We start from the raw sequence: 23,671 nt of genomic DNA on the forward strand, positions 1-23,671 counted from the left end.
AAAAATAATTTGCTTTGATCAATTCTACTTCAGGAACAAAATGATTTATTTTAATATTTCTTTTTCTAATGATATTTATGTTCAAAGAATGTTCATCAGGAGATAAAATAATTGACTCAGACTTTTCTTTAAAAAGAGGAATTTCCGGAACAAAGTTTGACATATTTTTTAGTTGATTTTCTATTTGACTAATTTCTTCATCTAATTTTGAAATATTAAATTTTATGTGATGACTATAGAATGATGCAGATGATGATGCATCAGGTGATGATGCAGCTAATGATGCAGTAAAGTTGATTATCTTATATGAAGATATTTCTAAATCATATGTAGAATTATTTAATACAGATGCAGAACTATCATGGACCTAAGAGATCTGGAAGAACTAATTCTACTTAATCCCCTATAATATTTATAACACTTGAATTTTTTATCGTTTAAATATTAAAATTGTTAGAAACGTTTTCTAAAATTACTCTCAAATACACTTTAAAAACATTTTTTAAAACCATTATCAGACAAACTTTAAACATTATATAACATTTATAATTATTAGTCAAATAATAATAAAAAAATACCATGCATTACATTACAATGAAATTTTGTCCCCTTGTCTATATATAGGAAAATTAAAACACACAAACATAATAATTTTATATTTAAATATAAAATATTCTTTCCATTATTAAAATATTAATAAATTGAATGTCAAATAAGCTAAATAAAAGATTTTAGAAAAAAATTAATTAAAATGGTTTTCTCATATATTAATTTTATTATAAAAACATGAGAAAAAAAAAGTATATATATATATATATATATATATATATATATATATATATATAAGGTAAAATATAATAAATAAATTTAAAGTAAGATATAAAAATAATTTATTTAAATTATTTTTTTATATTTTTTATTTTATTTTTCTCGCGCATTTTTCATAGGTAAGAGAAACATATGAAGTTTTTAAAAATTAGTGGGTCCAGTAATGTGCATTTACTATTTTGTTGTTTTAATTTTTAACAAGAACAATACAATAGGATTGTAAAATACTAAAATCAGTATTAAAAATTTAAAGAGATATTCAAAATTATAAAATTAATATTAAAGATTAAAAAATATATACAACAGTTGAATTCAATATGTTGTATTAGTTTCCATAAGATGAAATTATTTTGGACCACTAATTCTTATTATCAATTAATTAAAGGTTCATTTGGTGATGTTTTTCTAAATTTATTTTAAGTTAAACAATAAAAAATGATTTTTAAAAACATGATCCAAATAAGTTCATATTTTTCTTTTGTTTTAAAATATCGATGAAAATAACTCTTACTTGTTCTTTAATTTTTTTTTACTTTGTTTTTAAAAATTGTTTTCATAAAACAATAACCGTATTACAAAATTTTAAAAACAATTTTCTATTTCTAAAAATAGAAAACTGTTTTAAAATCATACAACAAAACAAATTTTATATATAATATATTAGCAAAAATAGATTTTTTTATTATATAATATATTTAATGAAAATATTATCAAAATGCTTTTTGTAGGTTTATATCTAAATAATACATAGTCATTTAAATATATTTTTTAAATTAAGAAAATAGTAATAACTTCCATATAAAATATAATAATTTTTATACTAAAAATACAAATTTATCTCATGTCTTTAAAAATTTTCAAATTTAAGGTATTAAAATTTTTTTAATATCTCAAAAATTTTTAAATACCTTTTAAAGTCATTATATTTTTTACACAAGTCTCAAAAAAAATTATTGTATTTACACAAAATTTACTATTTTTTTATTTTAAAAATGAAAAAAATAAAAAGTATGCTTTTGAAATCAATCATTGTACTAGACTCATCTACTCAAATGGATAGCCTTCACTTTTTAGTTAAGTCAATTGTAAGATTCTAAATGGGAGATCAAATACATCTAAAATTTTCTCCCCACTCCCCATCACTTTTTGTTTTGTACTTTTAATTGGGTGACAATGTTTAACATTATTTTTCTCAATTACTTGCTATTTTTAAAATATTATATTTGAATTATTCACCCAAATATTAAAACAATGAAATTTATTAATTTGATTCAAATTTTATTTATTTATATAGGGTATGATTGTAAAATCAAATGACACTTTTTCAATACCTATCAAACACCATCAATCAAACGATACTACGTATATAATTTTTTGTCTCCATTATTTGTACCGTAATCGTATTTGTTCATACCCTTATATCTTAATCTTACTTATTTGTATCATTATTTCACGACCTCTTACCATACATTTTAATGGTTCAAACATCTTGTTCCATAGATACCATATTTTAGTACCTTAACATTTTTTGTCTATTTATTTATACTTTTATTCAATGATCTAAATTTTATCATATACACTCAATGATGGAAGTCGGGAAGTTCAATTAATACCAATTTCATACCTTAATATTTTCCCTTAATTATTTTTGGAGTGTTACAAATGAGACTATTTGGCCATAAGAATGAAATGCATGCCATGTAGTGTTGACTCTCAGTCCAACATAAATTTCTAAGAAACCGGTGGTTAGTTTAACAGTGTGACTTGGCGTTTTCATAATTTCAAAAAACTCAACCTAGTTTTAGCTACCAAAGTTCAAATTTTTCTGACCAACCCGGTATTTCAATCTCCCCTTTTTCCATCTTTCCAAACAGCCACTGCACTGTACAAGTCCCCCCCTTTCAAAGAATGTGGACGTTAGACCAACCCTACTCATCTTTTCCCATTTACCCAAACGGAGAAAAAGACTAATAAACAATTAACAATACGCCCAGACCCAAAACTTCAACTGGGCAGGTGGCAATGGTTGAGAATCTCAACTAACACAACGCATTTTGGCAACAATACAAGTGCACCACCCCTCATCTGTCTTCCCAAAAAAACCTCCACCCTCCATCAGCTTTTCCCCCTTAAATCTCCATCACCCATCAGAGCTCTTCATCTCCAAACCTTCCCCTTATGCCCCATTTCCTTCTCATCCACTCCAAACTTCTAATTCTAGGCTTCTTTCTTCTACCTGGCTGGTAATCACCAACTCTTGTCATGATGGCAAAGAATACGGACAGGATCTGCTCCCTTGTTCTAAGGCTTCTGGCTTTTGGAGCCACCCTTTCGGCTGCCATTGTCATGGCTACTAGTCATGAGAGGACTACCTACTTCTCCGTATCGGTTGAAGCAAAGTACAGCCATACCCCTGCCTTCAAGTGAGTTCAATTTTCTCTTCCCATCCTTCCCATTCTTGATATGGTCATGGTCATCTTTTGGTTTGTGTTATGGGCTAAAAGTCTGTATAATGGTATAGGTATTTCGTGATTGCCAATGCCATAGGAAGCGCCTACAGCTTTCTCCTCCTGTTTCTTCCTTCCCACGGTTCGCTATGGCCATTAGTGATCGCCTCCGATGTGGTAATTCCATAAGCATCTTCTTACATTATACATACAAAAGAAAATGTTTCTACTATTAAGACATGTAGTACATTTCTTTCAATAATACATACATGTTTTAAGATCGGGTTAATTAGACTCAAAATAGACAATATCTATCTAAAATGAGACGGACACGACAACCCAATTCAGAGAATCGGATATTTTCGATGATTTTAACTAATGGGGACTCATTATTGTCTGGATTAGGTGATCACCATGTTTCTCACTTCAAGCATATCAGCGGCATTGTCAATTGCTTATGTGGGAAAGAAAGGGAATTCATATGCAGGATGGCTGCCCATCTGTGACCAAGTACCCAACTACTGCCACCATGTATCTGGAGCTCTAGCGGCTGGCTTCATTGGGGTCGTACTTTATATGGTGCTTCTACAGTACTCCATCTATACAAAATGTTGTAAATCCTCTTCTTAGGCAAAATGCTTAGTTTGCTTAATTAGTTTCCCCAATTCTAGGGACTCTGTATCTCGGTTCTTCTTTTCTGATCCAGTTAAGTTGGAACAGTCCTTAAAAATTTTCAGCTCAGTTATTATTATGGAGAAGGATTTTCAATTATTTTGGTGTATGGTGCTTGGTGAGCATTCCCACCTGAGTCGAGTAGCATTAGACTATGTTTGGTTCTCGAAAAGTAACGGTGAGGGAGAAATATAAGAAAAATTATTATTTTTAAATTAGATATAATTAAAATTATTGAAAATTTTCTATATTTTTTAATTAAATAATTTTTTTTTTGAAGTAATGCATCAAAATAATTTATTGACTTTATATTTATTTTAAATTTTTCTTCAATTTTTTTTTACATTTTCTTTTTCTTATAGTTTTCTTTAAATTTTTTGAAACCAAACATAACATCACCGTTCTTATGCCCAAATTGAGATATGGAATACTATAGAGGAGTTCCTTGTGGCCTATGGGTTTGGAAATCAAAATGTTGCCATAGCTAGAAAATTTAAATTTCTCTTCTTAAAAATGAAAAAATATTTTTCAAATTTGAAAATATGTTGAATAATTTTTTATAGAAAATAATTATTTGAGAAATTTTCTAAAATAAAGTTGTGGACCCCGCATTTCGGCTCAATGCGTTTCCCACTCGATGGCGAAACTTCGATTTTTATTTTGAAAAATTGTTGATTTTTATTGATTATTTGAAAATGACTTGGAGTCGCCACTTATTTTTGTTTTATTTTCAAAGGGTAAACAAAATAAGAAAGAAAAACCCTAAGTGTGACTCCTTATTTTGGAAAAGGTGATCTACGAAAAACCGGATTGGGTTCGGGGGTCAGGTTACTTATCGGGAAGGTACGGTAAAGACCGTAGCACCCCTCTAAGTCCCTAAAGTCGGGTCTCTACTAATGAAGTGAAGCAATCATGGCAATCTATGAGAAAATCAATGAATACTCAAATCAAATCATGCACATATGAGTATAAGAGCATGCATAGAGAATAATCAAAATGAGAATGAGTGCGTACCTGAATCTCCAGTGACAAATGCGCTATCACGAAGCAGGATTAGTGAACAAGGAATATATATAATTTATGCGCATGTCAAGGAACAGAAATAAGTCAGTCATGCATGGCAAACAAGTCAATCAAATAATCACTCAATCATGAAATCTCATATGTAGGGCCCCCACCAAAGCCCGTTTATTTTTGCATGAATTAATTCCCTAAATTCCATCACTTGGAATTACGGAATTTGATTCTTGCTTATTTAAAAATCTTTTTTTTAAAAAAGAGAAAATGTGAAAGTTGCTCGCCATGAAGAAAAATGGCGCCAAAATTTTATTGGAAAATAAATTTTTGGAACCTAGGAAAACTAAGGATGAAAAGTGGAAGAATTGAAATTTGAAAATTTATTTGAAAAAATGAGATTTAAAACAAAACATTTTTAAAGTTGAAGAATGGAAATTATTTGGGAGAATTAACTTTGGAAGATCATAGGCAAGATGGAGCTTAGGAAGTTATTTTGAAAACAAAGATAAAGTAATGACAGGAGAACATAAAGCCCAAAGACGGCCATGTAGGCCATGCAGAGTGGGATTCTGAATTTGGTGCACTTTGAACACCAGTTGCATACCTTCTCTAAAATCCCAACGGAGCCGGAGTGGTGAATACTGCGAGATCATCAGTATACTGAAACTGATGAGGGGTGAGGACTGATCAGAGGTACCCCGGGATGGTCATATGAATGAGGAGCCTTATGAACCAACTATCAAAATCCAATAACTCTTCATTAGAGCCTGAAACTATGGAAGGCCCAACTTATCCTGTTACTCTGAAATCACTTCTTGCATGCACGAGTAGTATCCTTAGTGACAGCAAATGAGTCACAGGTTCTCAAACATCAAGCAAGTTGAGTAGAATCCCACACCCAAACTGTATAATCGTGCCCACATCAGTGCCAGTGGCTGAAGCTTCTATGAATTCCTCATGATGAAGGTTACGTGGTGTAAAAATATAGGCATGATGGGTTTGAAAGATATGGGCATCATTAGTGGACCGAGTAGCAAGAGAGATGAATGGGTGACCATTGGAATATGGTAATGAAATTATGAGAGATGACTGGTGGGTGACGGGTGAGTTGGATAGGTGAGTGATAGGTAGGGTGGAGTGTGAGGATGCAGGGAAAGAAAATGTTGCAGTGGTGGGATAAGATGGGTATGATTGGATGCTTGAACAATAACCAGATCAGGCAATGGTGCTGTGGGACCCTGCTTGCTTCGCTTGACCTTGATATTAAGGATGCAATATCTGAGGAAAACGCACTTCAAAGTTGAAACAATATAATCCTCAACGAGTTGACCAAAGAAAATTAGGTACCCATCCTCAAACTTTTCTGACTTGGCACGCTGAATCATAGAGCTTCGCACACACAATAACCCCACGTCCTTTCATTCCGTTTCATCTCCAACCAGGCATGCAGCCGAAGTTTACCAGGCAACGTTTCTTTCTCACAGTGATGAAACGACCTTCGAACATAGAACGATTAAGGTATTTAATACAGCGGTCTGCATCCTCAACAGTCTCCATAGTGACAAAACCAAATCCACAGGATTCTCTGGTGCGATCATTTCTTGGGGCAGGCTGTTGCCACTAAAGGCGAATATAGACTTCACCCTAGTTGAAGTATCGAGGCCTTCGCCGGATGCGCCTTGATGAACAGATCAACAGCACACTTTTCCTTATGCATCGGAGAACCTACAGCGTGGGTTCACTCAGCTTGAAAGCACGAAGGGCATCATTGTTATCTGCCATGGCTACCAGCATATGCATTACATGCCCTGTACAGCATTAAAGAATAAATAAAATCTTCATATTTCAGCTAATGGCCTTGAGCCGCAACGGCATTTTCCAATATGCTCTCATGTGGAAAAACGCAACCTATCCACTCTAAACTGCCATTACAGTTGCGTCCTTAGTCTATGCTCACGCTATACCAACACGAGCACGAAACATTAGAAAGAAATGCACGCGCCACAGCCAACATTCACTACAACTTGGCAAACAATTGAATTCTGGTTGATGACTTCAGCAATAGCATCGAGGACGAGTTTCCCTTGTGATCTAGAGACCTAGGCGATATCCTTGCCCAAGCATCCGCTCGTATACACTGCAAATCATGACCATGAAATCCAAGAAAGCAATGACACCTTCCACCAACACAGTCTCCATTGAAGTCACGTGAATTGGGACAAGTGCCCAACTACAGGAAACGGGTATGAATATTCCGGGATGATGAGCTTGGTGGAAACATCTCGTATGGCCATACATGGCCAAACAAATATGGGTTTAAAGGGTTTAATGGGTTTTCGAGAAATGAACATGCATGGGAGATAATGGACGCTGATGTAGCCGAGTATAGTCATGTGACAGTGGGGAGACCATGCATGCACGGGATCAAAGATGGAAGAGGATGAACATGGTAATATAATGAAGGGAAGGAAAATGGGTTTGCAAGATGGAAAAGGATGCAGATGATGGATTAGTGACATGAGGAGAGAGAAAGGTGATAGAGAAAACAGGCTGCGAGCTGGGTATAGAGGGATGATTGCGTCATGATAACCAAGGCTTAAAAGATATGAGAGATTGGAGATCAGTGATTATAAGTGACAGGGTATTTGTAGGTGAAATAGGCAGTGGGAATGAATCATTAGATATTAAGAAGGTGACGGGAAAATGTGATGGGTTTGACTGCGGTGATGATGAAGTTGATAGTGATTGGTATGGGGAGTGGCTTGTGTTGAGTTTTGTGGGTATGTAAGATGGTCATTGGCTAACTGAGACGAACATGGTATGGGTATAACGATAATATAGAGAGTGAAGTGGGCACAAAAATGAGTATAGAGGAATGGAAGAATCAATAGTGAGTTTAATGAGGTATGAAGGTTAATGGGGTGGGGAGGTTATGATGCAATGGGTGTGGGTATTGATCAGCTAGCAAGTGGTGTAAGCAAGATGCCCAAGTCAACTGTGACACTTCTGGAAGCGTGGAAGACCAGGATGATGCTGAAGGGGCGACACTTGGACGAAAATAATTCAAAGCATGGACACAAACAACCTCTGCGGCATTGCTTTTACGCATAAACCAACCCTTGTGGCAATGTCTTCACCCAGATGAGAGCATGGAGGGGTGAGACAAAATATACATGATGAATGGATCCCCTCTAAACGCAGCCTGCTGCTCTGTTCTATTTTAGTGTTTGCCTTAGCACAGGCATATGCCTTCCTTTCAAAAGCTGTCACTCTTTGACAGTATTTCTCTCACAGAGACTCAGTTTCTGCTTCATTGGATTTTCGCCTCTAATCCTCATTTGCAATTTTTAGCTGCACATTTTCATTCATCAGCTTTGCAATTTCATCAGCTTTTGCCTGTGCTTGTCTTGTAGCCCTCTGGAGTACAGTTTCCAACATCTTCATCTCCAACTTCAACATCCAAATCCATAGAGTCAGACACATGGGTTCTTGAGCCAGATGCTGATCTACAAGGCTCTTAGCAACCTCTTCAGAGTAAAGGGATCCAAGGAGTCCCAATCCCACCAAGCTCATCATCCCGGAATATTCATACCCGTTTCCTGTAGTTGGGCACTTGTCCCAATTCACGTGACTTCAATGGAGACTGTGTTGGTGGAAGGTGTCATTGCTTTCTTGGATTTCATGGTCATGATTTGCAGTGTATACGAGCGGATGCTTGGGCAAGGATATCGCCTAGGTCTCTAGATCACAAGGGAAACTCGTCCTCGATGCTATTGCTGAAGTCATCAACCAGAATTCAATTGTTTGCCAAGTTGTAGTGAATGTTGGCTGTGGCGCGTGCATTTCTTTCTAATGTTTCGTGCTCGTGTTGGTATAGCGTGAGCATAGACTAAGGACGCAACTGTAATGGCAGTTTAGAGTGGATAGGTTGCGTTTTTCCACATGAGAGCATATTGGAAAATGCCGTTGCGGCTCAAGGCCATTAGCTGAAATATGAAGATTTTATTTATTCTTTAATGCTGTACAGGGCATGTAATGCATATGCTGGTAGCCATGGCAGATAACAATGATGCCCTTCGTGCTTTCAAGCTGAGTGAACCCACGCTGTAGGTTCTCCGATGCATAAGGAAAAGTGTGCTGTTGATCTGTTCATCAAGGCGCATCCGGCGAAGGCCTCGATACTTCAACTAGGGTGAAGTCTATATTCGCCTTTAGTGGCAACAGCCTGCCCCAAGAAATGATCGCACCAGAGAATCCTGTGGATTTGGTTTTGTCACTATGGAGACTGTTGAGGATGCAGACCGCTGTATTAAATACCTTAATCGTTCTATGTTCGAAGGTCGTTTCATCACTGTGAGAAAGAAACGTTGCCTGGTAAACTTCGGCTGCATGCCTGGTTGGAGATGAAACGGAATGAAAGGACGTGGGGTTATTGTGTGTGCGAAGCTCTATGATTCAGCGTGCCAAGTCAGAAAAGTTTGAGGATGGGTACCTAATTTTCTTTGGTCAACTCGTTGAGGATTATATTGTTTCAACTTTGAAGTGCGTTTTCCTCAGATATTGCATCCTTAATATCAAGGTCAAGCGAAGCAAGCAGGGTCCCACAGCACCATTGCCTGATCTGGTTATTGTTCAAGCATCCAATCATACCCATCTTATCCCACCACTGCAACATTTTCTTTCCCTGCATCCTCACACTCCACCCTACCTATCACTCACCTATCCAACTCACCCGTCACCCACCAGTCATCTCTCATAATTTCATTACCATATTCCAATGGTCACCCATTCATCTCTCTTGCTACTCGGTCCACTAATGATGCCCATATCTTTCAAACCCATCATGCCTATATTTTTACACCACGTAACCTTCATCATGAGGAATTCATAGAAGCTTCAGCCACTGGCACTGATGTGGGCACGATTATACAGTTTGGGTGTGGGATTCTACTCAACTTGCTTGATGTTTGAGAACCTGTGACTCATTTGCTGTCACTAAGGATACTACTCGTGCATGCAAGAAGTGATTTCAGAGTAACAGGATAAGTTGGGCCTTCCATAGTTTCAGGCTCTAATGAAGAGTTATTGGATTTTGATAGTTGGTTCATAAGGCTCCTCATTCATATGACCATCCCGGGGTACCTCTGATCAGTCCTCACCCCTCATCAGTTTCAGTATACTGATGATCTCGCAGTATTCACCACTCCGGCTCCGTTGGGATTTTAGAGAAGGTATGCAACTGGTGTTCAAAGTGCACCAAATTCAGAATCCCACTCTGCATGGCCTACATGGCCGTCTTTGGGCTTTATGTTCTCCTGTCATTACTTTATCTTTGTTTTCAAAATAACTTCCTAAGCTCCATCTTGCCTATGATCTTCCAAAGTTAATTCTCCCAAATAATTTCCATTCTTCAACTTTAAAAATGTTTTGTTTTAAATCTCATTTTTTCAAATAAATTTTCAAATTTCAATTCTTCCACTTTTCATCCTTAGTTTTCCTAGGTTCCAAAAATTTATTTTCCAATAAAATTTTGGCGCCATTTTTCTTCATGGCGAGCAACTTTCACATTTTCTCTTTTTTAAAAAAAAGATTTTTAAATAAGCAAGAATCAAATTCCGTAATTCCAAGTGATGGAATTTAGGGAATTAATTCATGCAAAAATAAACGGGCTTTGGTGGGGGCCCTACATATGAGATTTCATGATTGAGTGATTATTTGATTGACTTGTTTGCCATGCATGACTGACTTATTTCTGTTCCTTGACATGCGCATAAATTATATATATTCCTTGTTCACTAATCCTGCTTCGTGATAGCGCATTTGTCACTGGAGATTCAGGTACGCACTCATTCTCATTTTGATTATTCTCTATGCATGCTCTTATACTCATATGTGCATGATTTGATTTGAGTATTCATTGATTTTCTCATAGATTGCCATGATTGCTTCACTTCATTAGTAGAGACCCGACTTTAGGGACTTAGAGGGGTGCTACGGTCTTTACCGTACCTTCCCGATAAGTAACCTGACCCCCGAACCCAATCCGGTTTTTCGTAGATCACCTTTTCCAAAATAAGGAGTCACACTTAGGGTTTTTCTTTCTTATTTTGTTTACCCTTTGAAAATAAAACAAAAATAAGTGGCGACTCCAAGTCATTTTCAAATAATCAATAAAAATCAACAATTTTTCAAAATAAAAATCGAAGTTTCGCCATCGAGTGGGAAACGCATTGAGCCGAAATGCGGGGTCCACAAAAGTATTTTTTTAATAATATATTTTAATTATTATTTAGAATTATTTTCAAAAACGTTTCCAAGCACGTGCTTTATGCTTTAACTAAAAGAATTTTTTATTTTAAAATTGAATTTAATATAGAAATTATAAAAATATTTATTTATTGTATAAAATTTATTTTATTTTATAAATAAATTTATTTATATTTAATAAAGTTTAACAAAAGGATATTGCCCCATAGCCATAACTTCACCTTTAATTTACCCAACTAAATATGAAATATGAAATGATGTAAGTGGTATTTATTCTTTTAACTTTTTAAAAATAATTTATTTTCAATTTTTAAATCTTTAATTTTTTTTATTAATTTATTATTTATTTCTTAAATATTTTGACTGAATTAAAAAAAAAAGATATTTAACTTTTTTTGGAATATTAAAGTAAATTATTATAACTAAAATGAATATGTTTGTTTTTTTTATTAGTTAATATTTAATAAAAATAAATAATTTAATACTTAACATTTTTATTAAAAAATATTTAGGTGATATTTGTTTGTTTTTTTATTTGATTTTAAATGGAACTTAAAAGTAAAAAGTGTTTAATAGTGTTAAGTATTTGATTATTTGTTTTTGTAATATTTTATTTCTATTATGCATCAAAAACTAAAAAAAAAAAAAAAATGATATCCTACATTTTTATTTAGAAAAAACTAAATATTTTACTTTTTTCTATTTAATAAAAAATTTATAATAAGTTATAAAACAAAATAGAAAAACAAACAACTTGAAATTTGAAAGCAATTTGCTTTCAACAAAAAATTTATAAAAACAAACATCTTCTTAATCTTAAATTTTATTTAGAATTAAGTTTAAAAAAAAAAAAAAACAAACAAACACCACCCTCTATTAGCTAATAAAAGTGAATGAAAAATACAATAAATAGAGTTGAAAAATGGTTTTTAAAAATTAAATTGAAATTTTTTTTATTAATTTTTTGTAAAATAAATGTTTGTCAGTGAATTTGAAATGTTTTTTAACCTATTTTCTATGGTTTTAAACTATTTTTAAAAAATAATTTTTATTTATAATATTTTATTTTTCATCATTATTATATAATTAATTTTTTTAATAATCCTAAAAAAATGTAAAATTAATTGAAAACAACAAAAACATATTCTTAGAAAACATACATATTTTTTGTTTTTTAAAACTAAAAACCATTTTTCTTTTTTCTTTTTTAATTTTTTATTTTACATTAAGGAACATTTTCCTAAGTTCAGTTGTCGTAGGTGTGCAGTTGGCTGCCAAGTCATCAACTTCGTCATCCTCAAGTTTTGTCAAATGTTAAATTCAAAATCACGTTTTAAGACATAAAATCAGAGCATTGATATCAAAATTTCAGCTTAACAATTTAACCCTAACAAAATAATTAATATCATATTTTTCTTTTAAACATCAATAATTTCCGGTATTTTTTAAATTTAAAATAATTCAATTAACCTCCATTCTTTTTTTTCCTTCCATTATTATTATTATTATTATTAACTCGATTATATAAAAATGTGCTATTAAAACTAATGATAATTCAACGCATTTAAAGGAATTCATACTTATATAGTTTTAATGACTCCAACAATTTTTTCTCTCATATTCGACATAAACACAACATCGTATTATTATTATTATTATTTAAAGGAGTTCATACTTATATACTTTAATGACTTCAAAGACTTTTTATCCTCTATTTGACATAAACACAACATCGTATTAACTCGATTTTATAAAAGTGTGTTATTGAAACTAATGGTAATTCAAACTGTTCTTCCCTATTTGAAATGGGATATCACTAATGTAAACACTACATTGTTATGTATTGTAAGGTTAAACATATAAACATCTTTATATGAAATATCATGAACACATTCCATGTAAACGCAACATCGTTGTGTCCCATGAGATTATGAGACCAAATAGATAAACATCCCTATGTAAACACAACATCGCGAAATTGAAGAGTCAAATAGTTGAACATCTTGATATGGGATATCACAAAAACACTTCATATAGACACAACATCATTGTGTCCCACGAGATTGTGTGATCAAACTATTGAACGTCTAGATATGGGATATCACAAATACAACTCATATAGATACAATATTTTTGTGTCCTATGAGAGTGTGAAACCAAACAAATAAGAAATGAGATATCACAAATACACCATATACAAACACAATATCGTTGTGTCTCATGGGATTATAGGACAAATAAATATCCCAATATGGGATATCACAAACACAACCTACACAAACACAACATCGTTGTGTTCCACAAGATTGTGAGATCAAATAGAGGAATATCTTTTATAGGGTAAAACAAATCACTATATTAGAATAAAAGATTGATTCCCAACCATGTAGATATTATATGTATTAAAGGATCCTCATGTTTTTTAAGCACTTAAAGTCCATGCTTATATAATCCTGATAACTTTTACTCATATGGCATATCACATTAACTAATTTCAAAAGGATTTCTGTATCTATCACATAAAATATATTCAATATATTCTAAAATTTATATTTATGTGTTTTTTGACATCCAGAATGGTAGAATGTTCATATGGTAGGATCGCTGTTCCAAGGAAATGAGTTCGTGTGGACCATCGCTTTCCAATGGTAGAGAAAATCCTTTAGGCTATGTTTGGTTCCCGGAAAATTTGAGGGAAAATGCGAGGGAAAGAAAATACAAAGGAAAAGTAGAAGGAAAGAAAAAGTGAAGGAAAATAAAAAAATAGATTAAAAGTTGATAAATTATTTTTTTTGTTACTTCAAACTCATTTTATTTATTTTAACTCATCAATATAAAGATTAAATAATTTAAAAATACATAAGTTTTTAATTAGTTTTAATTATATTTGATTTTCTTTGATATTTTTCATAGGACAACCAAACATGATAAAATCATTTTCCTTAGCATTTTTTTTCTTTCCTTTGTACTTTCCGGGACCAAACATAGCCTTACTGTCTGAAAAAGTTTCTGTCTCACACCCAGAATTTTCTCAGAATTCCACATTTTCTGAATCTTCTCCAGACAATTCACATATAATCCCATTCCTTTCAAGCATTATCTCCCTACAATCCCATCCACCCTTTACGATATTTTAAATTTCGGTTTATTCAGACCCAGATTTTGCTCTGATTTACCCTTTCGGGATTTTTTTTCTTCTGTTTTCGTTTTTTCTGTGACTGGAAGGTTTTTTTCGAGTTTTGAGATCATGGGTCAGAGTGCTGGTTCAATGGGTGGGCGTCAATCCAAAGATGAGTTACTGTACCAACATGTAGCTACCGGAAATATAGAGGCTATCAAAGCTCTTTGCAGAGAAGGTGCTAGCCTTGAGGTACTATCTAATCACAATAATGGTGCCGTTTCATTGCGGTTTTTTTTTTATTTCGTCTTACTTTCTCTTTTGTTGCTGAGAAAATAAAGGGAAAGAAGAATTTGGGGCTTACCATAGTTGAATTGGGCAGGGTTCAGGGGTTTTTTAAGGTTTATGTTTTATGGGCATGACATAGGATTAATGCTTTACGATTCTAATTTTATTGTCTTTTGCTTCATTTTCTCGGAAGCCAAACAGGGTAGTAGTGTATCATTCGTTCTAATTCGTCATAGAGCTGTATGGATGTCGAAAGTAATCATTTGGGTTGTGGTGCAGTGGTTTGACAGTGAAGCAAAAACCCCTCTTATCGTGGCCTGCATGGATTCAAACCTAATTATGGTTGCCCAAACTCTGATTGACCTGGGTGCAAATGTCAATGCTTATCGGCCTGGTAATTCCACAAATCATCCCAACCTCCTCAGGCTTGGCTTTATAGTCCAACTTTTCATCTGGCTTTATAGTTCGTTGTAATTACACTGAACTTCTGATTGAAATTTCACAAATTGCCTAGATTTGGAAATATTTTTTCAACTAATATGAATCCCAAATTACTTTTATAACTACCATTTATGAAAAATCTGGTTTTGGAGTATATTCAGTTAATTTTACAATTATAGCTACAATTGGTCACTTTTGAAGTATTTGTTATATCTCTCAACTTTGTATTTTGTACTGTATGGAATGTGAACTGTTCTATGGTTAATCCATTACAACTTTGTTTGATCAACCAGTGATAAATTTGCTTATTTGTTGTAGTTCAACCAACTTTAGGATAAGAAATTTATGCACTTTTGTGGTCGCTCACTTATCTTGATCTTTATTTGCATCAGGGCGTGAAGCAGGTACTCCCTTACATCATGCAGCTAAAAGAGGCCTGGACCAGACTGTTAAGTTACTTCTCTCTAAAGGAGGTTTGTCGTATTTATTTCACATGGTGTAATACTAATACTATTTGATGAAATGGATCTTGGCCTAAAAGTTGCATGAAGGGTTCTGTTCAAAATTTCGCTGGATGCTGGAAATATGATGGACTTTTCCTTTTAACCAATTCATGTTTCAGCAAATGCTTTAGTGAGGAATGATGATGGTCAAACGTCACTTGATGTTGCTAGAATAAATGGCTACATCAATGTTGTCCGGACAATTGAGGTGCTGAAAAGAATTGAAAATTCAGTTTTTTTTTCCTATCCTTTTTGTGTATTAAAAGATTGTTCGCAAGCCAAAATCTTATTTTTATTTTGTTGATGTTTAGAATCATATTTGCCTTTTCTCTGGTTGGTTGCGGGAGTTGCATGGTCCAGGCTTTCTCAAAGCATTAGCTCCTCAGTTGTTGTCAAGAAAAATGTCTGTATAATGTCCATTTGCTTTCTTGTTAAGCATTTCATTTCAGCTTGGCCCTTCAAATTTTTCACTGTATAATACTGGTTATGTTATCCATATTGCTGGATGACCTACCTATCATTAATGCAAGTTGCCATATTGATGCAGACTCTATGTTTTTCTTCTTAGACTCTGTAATCACCATGGGCATATGCTGACTAAAGTTTAAAACTTGCAGTTGGGTTGTTATTATACCTTCTGGTTTCAATAATCCATCAAAACCTCTCAGACTGGAGCTTGTCATGTATTCTAATTTTCAGGTATATTGAAGTTTAATTGGTGACCTTATATTTGGCATGATGATTTGAATTTCTATAACTGGTCTCTCACACAAACCTATGCACATGTATATGTTCAAATTTTTGCTTCTATCCACAATCACTGTCTCATAAAATACTTGCAAAGGATAACATGGTGATGTGATTCAGGTTTGTTATAATTTCTCCACTTTAGTTTCGTAGATATTGACTCAGTCCAGTTCTTTGCAGGCTTACTTTGAACTCCTTAGGCTTTTTTGATGAGCAATGCTATACAAGCTTCTTATGCTGAGCAAATTACATGCCATTATTTCTTTCATTCTTTTGAAAGCCAAATGACTACCATTATCTCCGTGTTCTTAGAAGCATTTTATTGTATCCGTTACTATGGGCTTTTAGTACAAACTATTAATAAGAAAGCTTTTTCCCTCAGGTATCCCTTAATTTGAGTTGTATATGCATGCTAGTTTGTTAAGTTGATTAATGCCAGAAGATTTTATATGCAAGTTTGTCTAGTTCCTTTGTTGGGGGCATTAGTACTTGGAAGAAATAAAAAGAATGCTTCTTTTTTGCCATTTCTTGTTTTCCATTATTATGCTTGTATATTATTTGAGGACGTAGTTTAAACTGGAAACTCCTCTCTCACCAATATGGCTTTATCTTGATTGCTTCTTTTCCTTTTTATTTTTCCTTCTCTGTGAGGGGTGAGGTCCTTTGTGCTCCTATCCTCATCTTTTTCTAATGAGCGATAGTTTTCCCCTTTTCACTTTGTCTACTAAGTGGCTATACATGCAAATCCACTGACGGATCTATATGCTACGATTGGAACTGGAAATTCCAGAACAAGTGGCTGGTATACCACCATAATGAAACTGCCTTTTCTTTTTTACATTCGGATAGGATTTATGATGGCTTTGTCGGGAGGCTCACGTTCTTTGTTATGTCAGCTCCAAAAGGATAAGTTGTGTTGGAATCAAGAAAGTTCCTTGGAGTTCATAATTGCAATAAATGCAAGGAGTCAAAAGTAGAGGCTACAGTGTGTCGAGGCACTTCTTTGACGGTCCCTGTCATAGTTGGATAGGATTTATGATGGCTTCGTTGGGAGGCTCATGTAGTTTGTTATGTCATCTCCAAAAGGATAAGTTGCGTTGGAATCGAGAAAGTTCCATGGAGTTCGTAATTGCAATAAGTGCAAGGAGTCAAAGTAGTGGCTACAACATGCTGAGGCACTACTTCAACGGTCCCCCTCCACCCGGCCTGCCGGCCCACTCTGAAGAATTCATGGGCCGACATTGCTTCTTTTCCTTTTTATTTTTCCTTCTCTGTGAAGGGTGAGGTCCTATGTGGTCCTATCCTCCTCTTTTTCCTTCTTATTTTATTTTTATTTAAGTGGAGACTAGTGCACTATCATCATGTCTCAACCCTCTTACTGGGATGTGGATCTCTCTTCCTTCACAGGGAATGATCCATTCCCTCAAATATATGGAATTATTCAATTTATCAAAATAGGAAATATTTACCCATTTATATGGATATCAATCAGTAGAGTGGAATTTATGTTGCTTTTCCTCAATATTGTTACTGTAAATGCCTCTTTAGGGCTTACAGGGTATGTAGTCTTCATTACACTGCTTGTCTGGTGCTTTGAGCTTCACAGCACTGCCTATGCTTAGATCCACCTTTAGTTCTTTGTTCAATGCATCTTATTTGCAATGTATTAGATCCAAACCTTTCTGGGACTGAAATGTGTCCCAGGTCAAAGATCAAATAGAATGGGATGTTGAACCAACTGGATTACCCATGACAAGAATATTAAAACTGTAAAAAACAAAGGAAATTCTTTGAGTAAAAGTGAAATAATCATTTTATAATATTCTAATAACCGGTTCAGTTCAGAACTGGTACTACTAGTACCAAACACTGGACATTTGGTTGGGTGACTTTTTTCATGGGTCTATTTTCCAATTTTTCAAAGTGTTTAGATTCAATGGACACATGCTTATTGCTGCGAAATATGTGAAGTATGCATTGGTGCAGAAGCATTGATTTATAGTGTTTGGCACATCAGTCAAATTCATTGTTAATGAGGTGAATGATTTTCAAGCCCTTTTGCAACAGTAGAAGTGTCCTATGCAGTTTCTCTAGAATATGTGGCCAGCAGAAGTTGGGTCAGATAAATCTTAGGCGCTTCTTTCCTTATGGAGCAAATATGTTTTATTATCCTGTTTGTGGTGGAAGATCAGCCAAAATTTGTACATCTGTCAGTGCAGAGATATGAACATTGGCTGCCAGCTGGTGGATCTAGCTCTCTAACTCCTTTAGACATCAAATTATATAATTTTTACTCCATTATCTTAAAAATTTATTATGCGATGTGCGTTGAAAACCTACTGCTAGTAATTTATTCCTATTTCAAGTCACTATTACTAGTTAACTGATATCATGCTCCTGATTTATGAACAGGATGCCCAGCCTTGTACAGTTATTGCTCTTGGGAATGTCAACATTGAGGAACCAAAATTCCACCAATCAGATCCAGCGCTGATAATTTTTGACAAGTCCAACAGTAACTACCTTTTCCTGAAATTATTCTTTGGAAAACTTTTATGGCCATACTTTCAAATGTAGATAATTTTACTTATTTTCTCTTCCTATGGAGTTTTAGAGCCAAACCTTTCTTCAGCAGAGCTTCTTCAAACCTTTTTCTATTTAACATGCAAACATGAAAATTGCTATGTATTGTAATTATATTACTAGAGTGAATCAGGGCTCTTGTTGTCTGATACTGATTTTACATTTCTTTGGCAAAAACAGTCTTCTTCTCATATATTAAATATCTGTTATGCTTGACCTTTTATTTTTACATCGAGAATTTATATCCTTATTAGAGACTCGATACAAGCTAGCATCTGCCAATGAGGGTGACAAGCAGCAACTTCGGTGGTTATACAATGCTTGCAGAGGAATTCCTCAGGTACAGCATCGTGGTGTATGTGGATTACTTTTTAGTATTACTCTATTCTGTATGTATGCTGCATTAATTCACATTTCATATAAGGTAAGTACATTAGATATTTATTTATTTCTTTAGTTGGGTTACTTATAAAATTGAAAATATATTCATACTTATGGTTGAGATATTGTTTGAAGTATAGCTGTTGTGTAACACAGTGGCTTGTTACTGGTTTTGGCCTGTGAAAATATGAAATTGGATTCATGTCCTCTTTGGCACTGTAAGGCCAAGATTTGTGTGTGTGTGTGTTGTGTGAATTGCGCCTTGGGCACAGGGACTTGGGGTAAACCTCAGATACAAACGATCATCCACAAAACAAATGTATTGGGTAAATCAGGGTATGTTGGTGCCCATGGGAATCGAACCAAGGGCATCCTAGTTTACTATGAGCCCTAGGGCCGCCCCTTTATACTGGGCCATCCATGCTGGTTATAATACATTATTTATTTCCATGGTAATGAATATCCAATGAAGTATGTCCTGATGTATGCTTCTATGATTATAAACATGTTAAGGTACTAATGACTCTTGATACTTTGCATTGCAAAATATGCTATGCTCATACTGGATTTAGCTCATATTTTGGGAAGGACGATCAGTGATCGCAATAAGGTCTCAGAGCATGAAGTTTATTCCATTAAATTGTAGATTTCATGTGTTCTTGTGACTCAGTAATTCCAAATGTCTGAATAAAATATTGGGGGTGCAACAATGCTGCTGTTAAGCCTGGTGGGTGGGTCACCCAAATGATGGTGGTTGAATACCATAAAAGGCTTTGCCCACCCTCACTGGACACCAATTGGTTTTCATATGAGATGGTCAAAGCCCAATCCAAGATAAAATATGTGCCTTTACTTTGTTTTCTTTTATCGGGTGCATTTGTCACACAATGTACATATCTAATGGTTAATTCTCTCATTAATGCTAAATGCATCTCGTTCTACATAAAAAAATCAGTGAGAAAAAGCAGGATGAAATCATACAAATCCTTTGATTCTATATTGGTTCTATTGACATCAGAATTTACTATGCTTAGAGATAACCTAAAAGAACAGAAAAAAAAGAAAAAGAAAGTCAACACTGCTTAGCCATAACCCACTCCCCTGGCCTGATTGATGGTGCAAGCCTATGGTCTCTCTGGTTCCCATCAGTGCTGAGCATGAAAGTTGGCAGTTGTACTCAGCCCATGCCAAGGACCTTATAAAAAGCCTGACAGCTTTTCTTTAGCAAATTTCTGCGTGCCTTGGTCTTTGGATGCAAATGGACTCATTTTGCCATTGAGTCCTTTGGTTGCCTTGCCCTTCCTTTGGGGCAGACTACCTCGGTACCATTGTGTACAAGATTTTGACATAATATCCTTCTATCTATTCAAACGTATGATTAGGAAGAATGCATGAATTCTGTCATGATGCATTTTTAAATGACAGTATTTATATGATCTTTTGACTTGGCCAAGCATATGATTCTAGGTTTTCTGATCCTGTGCCAAATAGTGTAAAATTTTCCCAGTAAGTGACAAAAAGTAAAAAACTCATATTCCCAAAAGGAAGGTGTGGAAAACCCCTGCTTTGCTTAGATATTATATTGCTTTTAGATGTATTACTCCAATATACATTTAATTAGAAATGTAATGTTCATGCTATTCTTACCTTGAAATTTCTTTTGGATTTATGTTATAGCCAACTATGTTATGAAACTCTTGGTTTGAAGAAAAGACTGGATTTAATGGATTGGTGTTTGAAATGTTATTTTGTACTTTGCGCTCAGTGATTTTTTAGTTTTTTAACTGCACTTGGACTATAAATTGCTTAACTTCTTGACTTGTTCCAGGTTTTGCCTACTCCAATGCTTCATGATGCCCGACCTTCAGTTCCAGCAAGTCAAACGGCTACAGAAGCTGCAGAACTGGCAATGGCTGTGGGTGCCTCCATTCAGTCTGCTGCAGTGGATCAACCAGTGCTCCTTTCAAATACCCGCCCGGGTTCAAAAGCAAGTAGCACAAATGGTTGGGGAAACCCAGTGGATAATGCTAGTCATGGTGGATGGAGCCTTGATGGTACACCTACACATTCGGCTTCAAGTAGCAGTGGATGGGCAGATGAATCAAAATGGGGAGAATTCAATGGGTTGGGTGTGCCTGAATCTAGGCTAATTCGCAATCAAACTCAACTTAACAAAACCCAGAATAACATTCCCCAAGTTGTCCAAACAAGCAACACAAATCCTGTATTGGCTTCTCCAGCTCCATCTGCTCCACCTATTCCTGAGGCTTTAACTGAAGGCCCGGTGTACTATCCACCAATTGATTTGAGCCCAGTGGACTTGTCTGTTCCAGCTGCAGAATATGATGCTGCAGGGACGAGTAAAACAAAGGATAAAGGTGATTCTTCCTCATGCGTGATCTGTTGGGAAGCCCCAATCGAAGGTGCATGCATTCCCTGTGGTCATATGGCTGGGTGCATGACTTGTTTGAATGAGATCAAAGCCAAGAAAGGGGTTTGCCCTGTTTGCCGAGCAAAGATACAGCAGGTTTTAAAGCTTTATGCTGTTTGATGCACAAACTGGATATAACACAGTTGGAATTGGTAATTTTGGTTGTGATATATTCGTGTAAATTCTACTTTGTAATTGACGAGCTTGTGCTATAGATTCTATGGATTTGTGAGAGAGCATTGAGCGTACACATAGCAAGTTGGCATCTTAGTGAGTGTACAGTATGACAAATGTGGCAACTACTCAAGATCCCATTGACAGAATTCTGCTTGCCATTTTAAAATGTTTTTGAGCATCACATGAAGAGTCTCAGTTAGACAACATACAATCTGCAGCCCTCAGGAGTCAGGAAACCTTCACATGTGGTATGTAATCTGTTACTTGGAGTGGAAACAGTTGAATGAACCATCCTAAACCCTGAACATATTTGGCTGTAAATCCTGTAATCTGCCTTTTCTATTTTTTCCTGAACCCCTTTCAGTTATAGAATGTTGATTCGAGTGGATGCTATTTGGGTAAAAGAATTATGGTTTCAGTTCTCTTTTCCTTGCAAATGATGATTTTACTTTCCCTTGATGACCAAAAAGGTATACTGCACTTTAGAAAATGGGAATGGCAGTGATAAGGGGTGCTTTGCAGGCATGGAAAACCAGTCATTCAGGCGGGCCTATGCTTTTTATTGGCATGTTCCTCGTGACTACTAGTGTCCAAAGGTGGGGAGGGCCCCCAAGAAGCTTGAACATCAAATTGTGTGCTTTAACAATATGGAAAGCATGGCCCAAGGATAATAGGACATGGATCAAGATCAAGAGAGAATGAAAGCTGTGGAGAAGGTTGGGATGCCAATCCGTGGACAAGTCCCTCTTAGCAGGAGCTCTAGCTGCTGGCTTCATCAGTCTAGTTGGGGGTTCATATAAAGCTGAAAATCTGAAGATCTAGGATTCATGTTTGTGTTTTGGATGTGGGTTTGTTGCCATTCTGAATGGGTTGTTTGAATTTTGAAGCTGGTTAAAAGAAAGGAGTGGAATATGCTCCCCCACCATAACAGACACAAGACTTATCACACGTTTCACAATATTTTTATTTAAAGGGTTTTTCTAAGAAATATTATAAGTAATTTTTTAGCTTTTTAAAAATGCTTTTTAAATTTTACTAAATGCTTAATATTTTTTCAAAAGCATTTTTTATTTATTTTGAAAGTATTTTCTAAAAAGAAAAATTAGTTACTTAATGACTTAAATTGACTTTAAGTTAAATTATTAATTTAAAAACTTATTATTTAATTTTTATTTTAAATATTAAGGTTGTTTTATAAAATTAATTTAAAACTTATTTTAAATTATCAAATTGACTATTTATTTTCATAAATTATAACTAAAACAAAGTATGCCAAGTAACAATGAAGGTCGTGGAGGAGCAAAAAAAATTATGAAGATAATAAGGACACATTGAGATAAAATGGTAAAATGAAAATGTTTACTTAAGGGTAAGTTAATTGTTTTTACTTATTTTTTAAAATTATTTTTTATTTTAAGTCATATTATTAAATTATTTTATCAAATATTACTTAATTTACTTAATGATTTAAATTAAATTATTAAGTCACTTTAAGTTATTAAGTTGATATACCAAACATCCACTAAATGAGCATTTAGTAAAACTCAATACTTAAAAATTTAAGTTGACTTTAAACTTATTACTTATTTCTTACTTTAAGTATTAAAATTGTTTGATAAAATTAATTAAAAATTTGATTTAAATCATCAAATTTACATATATATATATATATATATATATCCTCATAAATTATAATTAAAATAAGAGAGATCAAGTAACAATAGAAGTTGTGATGAAATAGTAAAAAAATTATATATGTAATTTTAAAAAA

The 23,671-nt window shown here is 34.3% G+C and overlaps 2 protein-coding genes across 2 annotated transcripts; both read left to right on the plus strand.

Annotated features, from left to right (window-relative positions):
- Positions 1-2,939: 2,939 nt before the first annotated feature.
- On the plus strand, positions 2,940-4,056 carry LOC117927138 (CASP-like protein 1C2). Its single transcript, XM_034846553.1, has 3 exons — positions 2,940-3,251; positions 3,350-3,452; positions 3,681-4,056. Exons 1-3 carry the CDS (start codon positions 3,091-3,093, stop codon positions 3,903-3,905), a joined length of 489 nt encoding a protein of 162 aa, XP_034702444.1. The 5' UTR covers positions 2,940-3,090; the 3' UTR covers positions 3,906-4,056.
- Positions 4,057-14,228: 10,172 nt separating this feature from the next.
- Positions 14,229-22,323, plus strand: LOC117926985 (putative E3 ubiquitin-protein ligase XBAT34). Its single transcript, XM_034846329.1, has 9 exons — positions 14,229-14,601; positions 14,917-15,031; positions 15,471-15,551; positions 15,701-15,789; positions 15,893-15,984; positions 16,199-16,280; positions 18,741-18,843; positions 19,166-19,251; positions 21,121-22,323. The coding sequence occupies exons 1-9, from the start codon at positions 14,479-14,481 to the stop codon at positions 21,841-21,843; spliced, it is 1,494 nt and encodes a 497-aa protein (XP_034702220.1). The 5' UTR covers positions 14,229-14,478; the 3' UTR covers positions 21,844-22,323.
- Positions 22,324-23,671: the final 1,348 nt, after the last annotated feature.

Source organism: Vitis riparia, chromosome 12, assembly GCF_004353265.1.
Source record: "Vitis riparia cultivar Riparia Gloire de Montpellier isolate 1030 chromosome 12, EGFV_Vit.rip_1.0, whole genome shotgun sequence".
NCBI lineage: Eukaryota > Viridiplantae > Streptophyta > Magnoliopsida > Vitales > Vitaceae > Vitis > Vitis riparia.

Bases quoted from the DNA above. Each gene is read 5' to 3' on its own strand.
- LOC117927138 (XM_034846553.1), top strand. From the start codon at position 3,091: ATGATGGCAAAGAATACGGACAGGATCTGCTCCCTTGTTCTAAGGCTT. The intron at 3,252-3,349 runs GTGAGTTCAATT...ATAATGGTATAG, and splicing joins AGCCATACCCCTGCCTTCAA to GTATTTCGTGATTGCCAATG. The intron at 3,453-3,680 runs GTAATTCCATAA...TGTCTGGATTAG, and splicing joins TAGTGATCGCCTCCGATGTG to GTGATCACCATGTTTCTCAC.
- LOC117926985 (XM_034846329.1), top strand. From the start codon at position 14,479: ATGGGTCAGAGTGCTGGTTCAATGGGTGGGCGTCAATCCAAAGATGAG. The intron at 18,844-19,165 runs GTAACTACCTTT...TATCCTTATTAG, and splicing joins AATTTTTGACAAGTCCAACA to AGACTCGATACAAGCTAGCA. The intron at 19,252-21,120 runs GTACAGCATCGT...GACTTGTTCCAG, and splicing joins CTTGCAGAGGAATTCCTCAG to GTTTTGCCTACTCCAATGCT.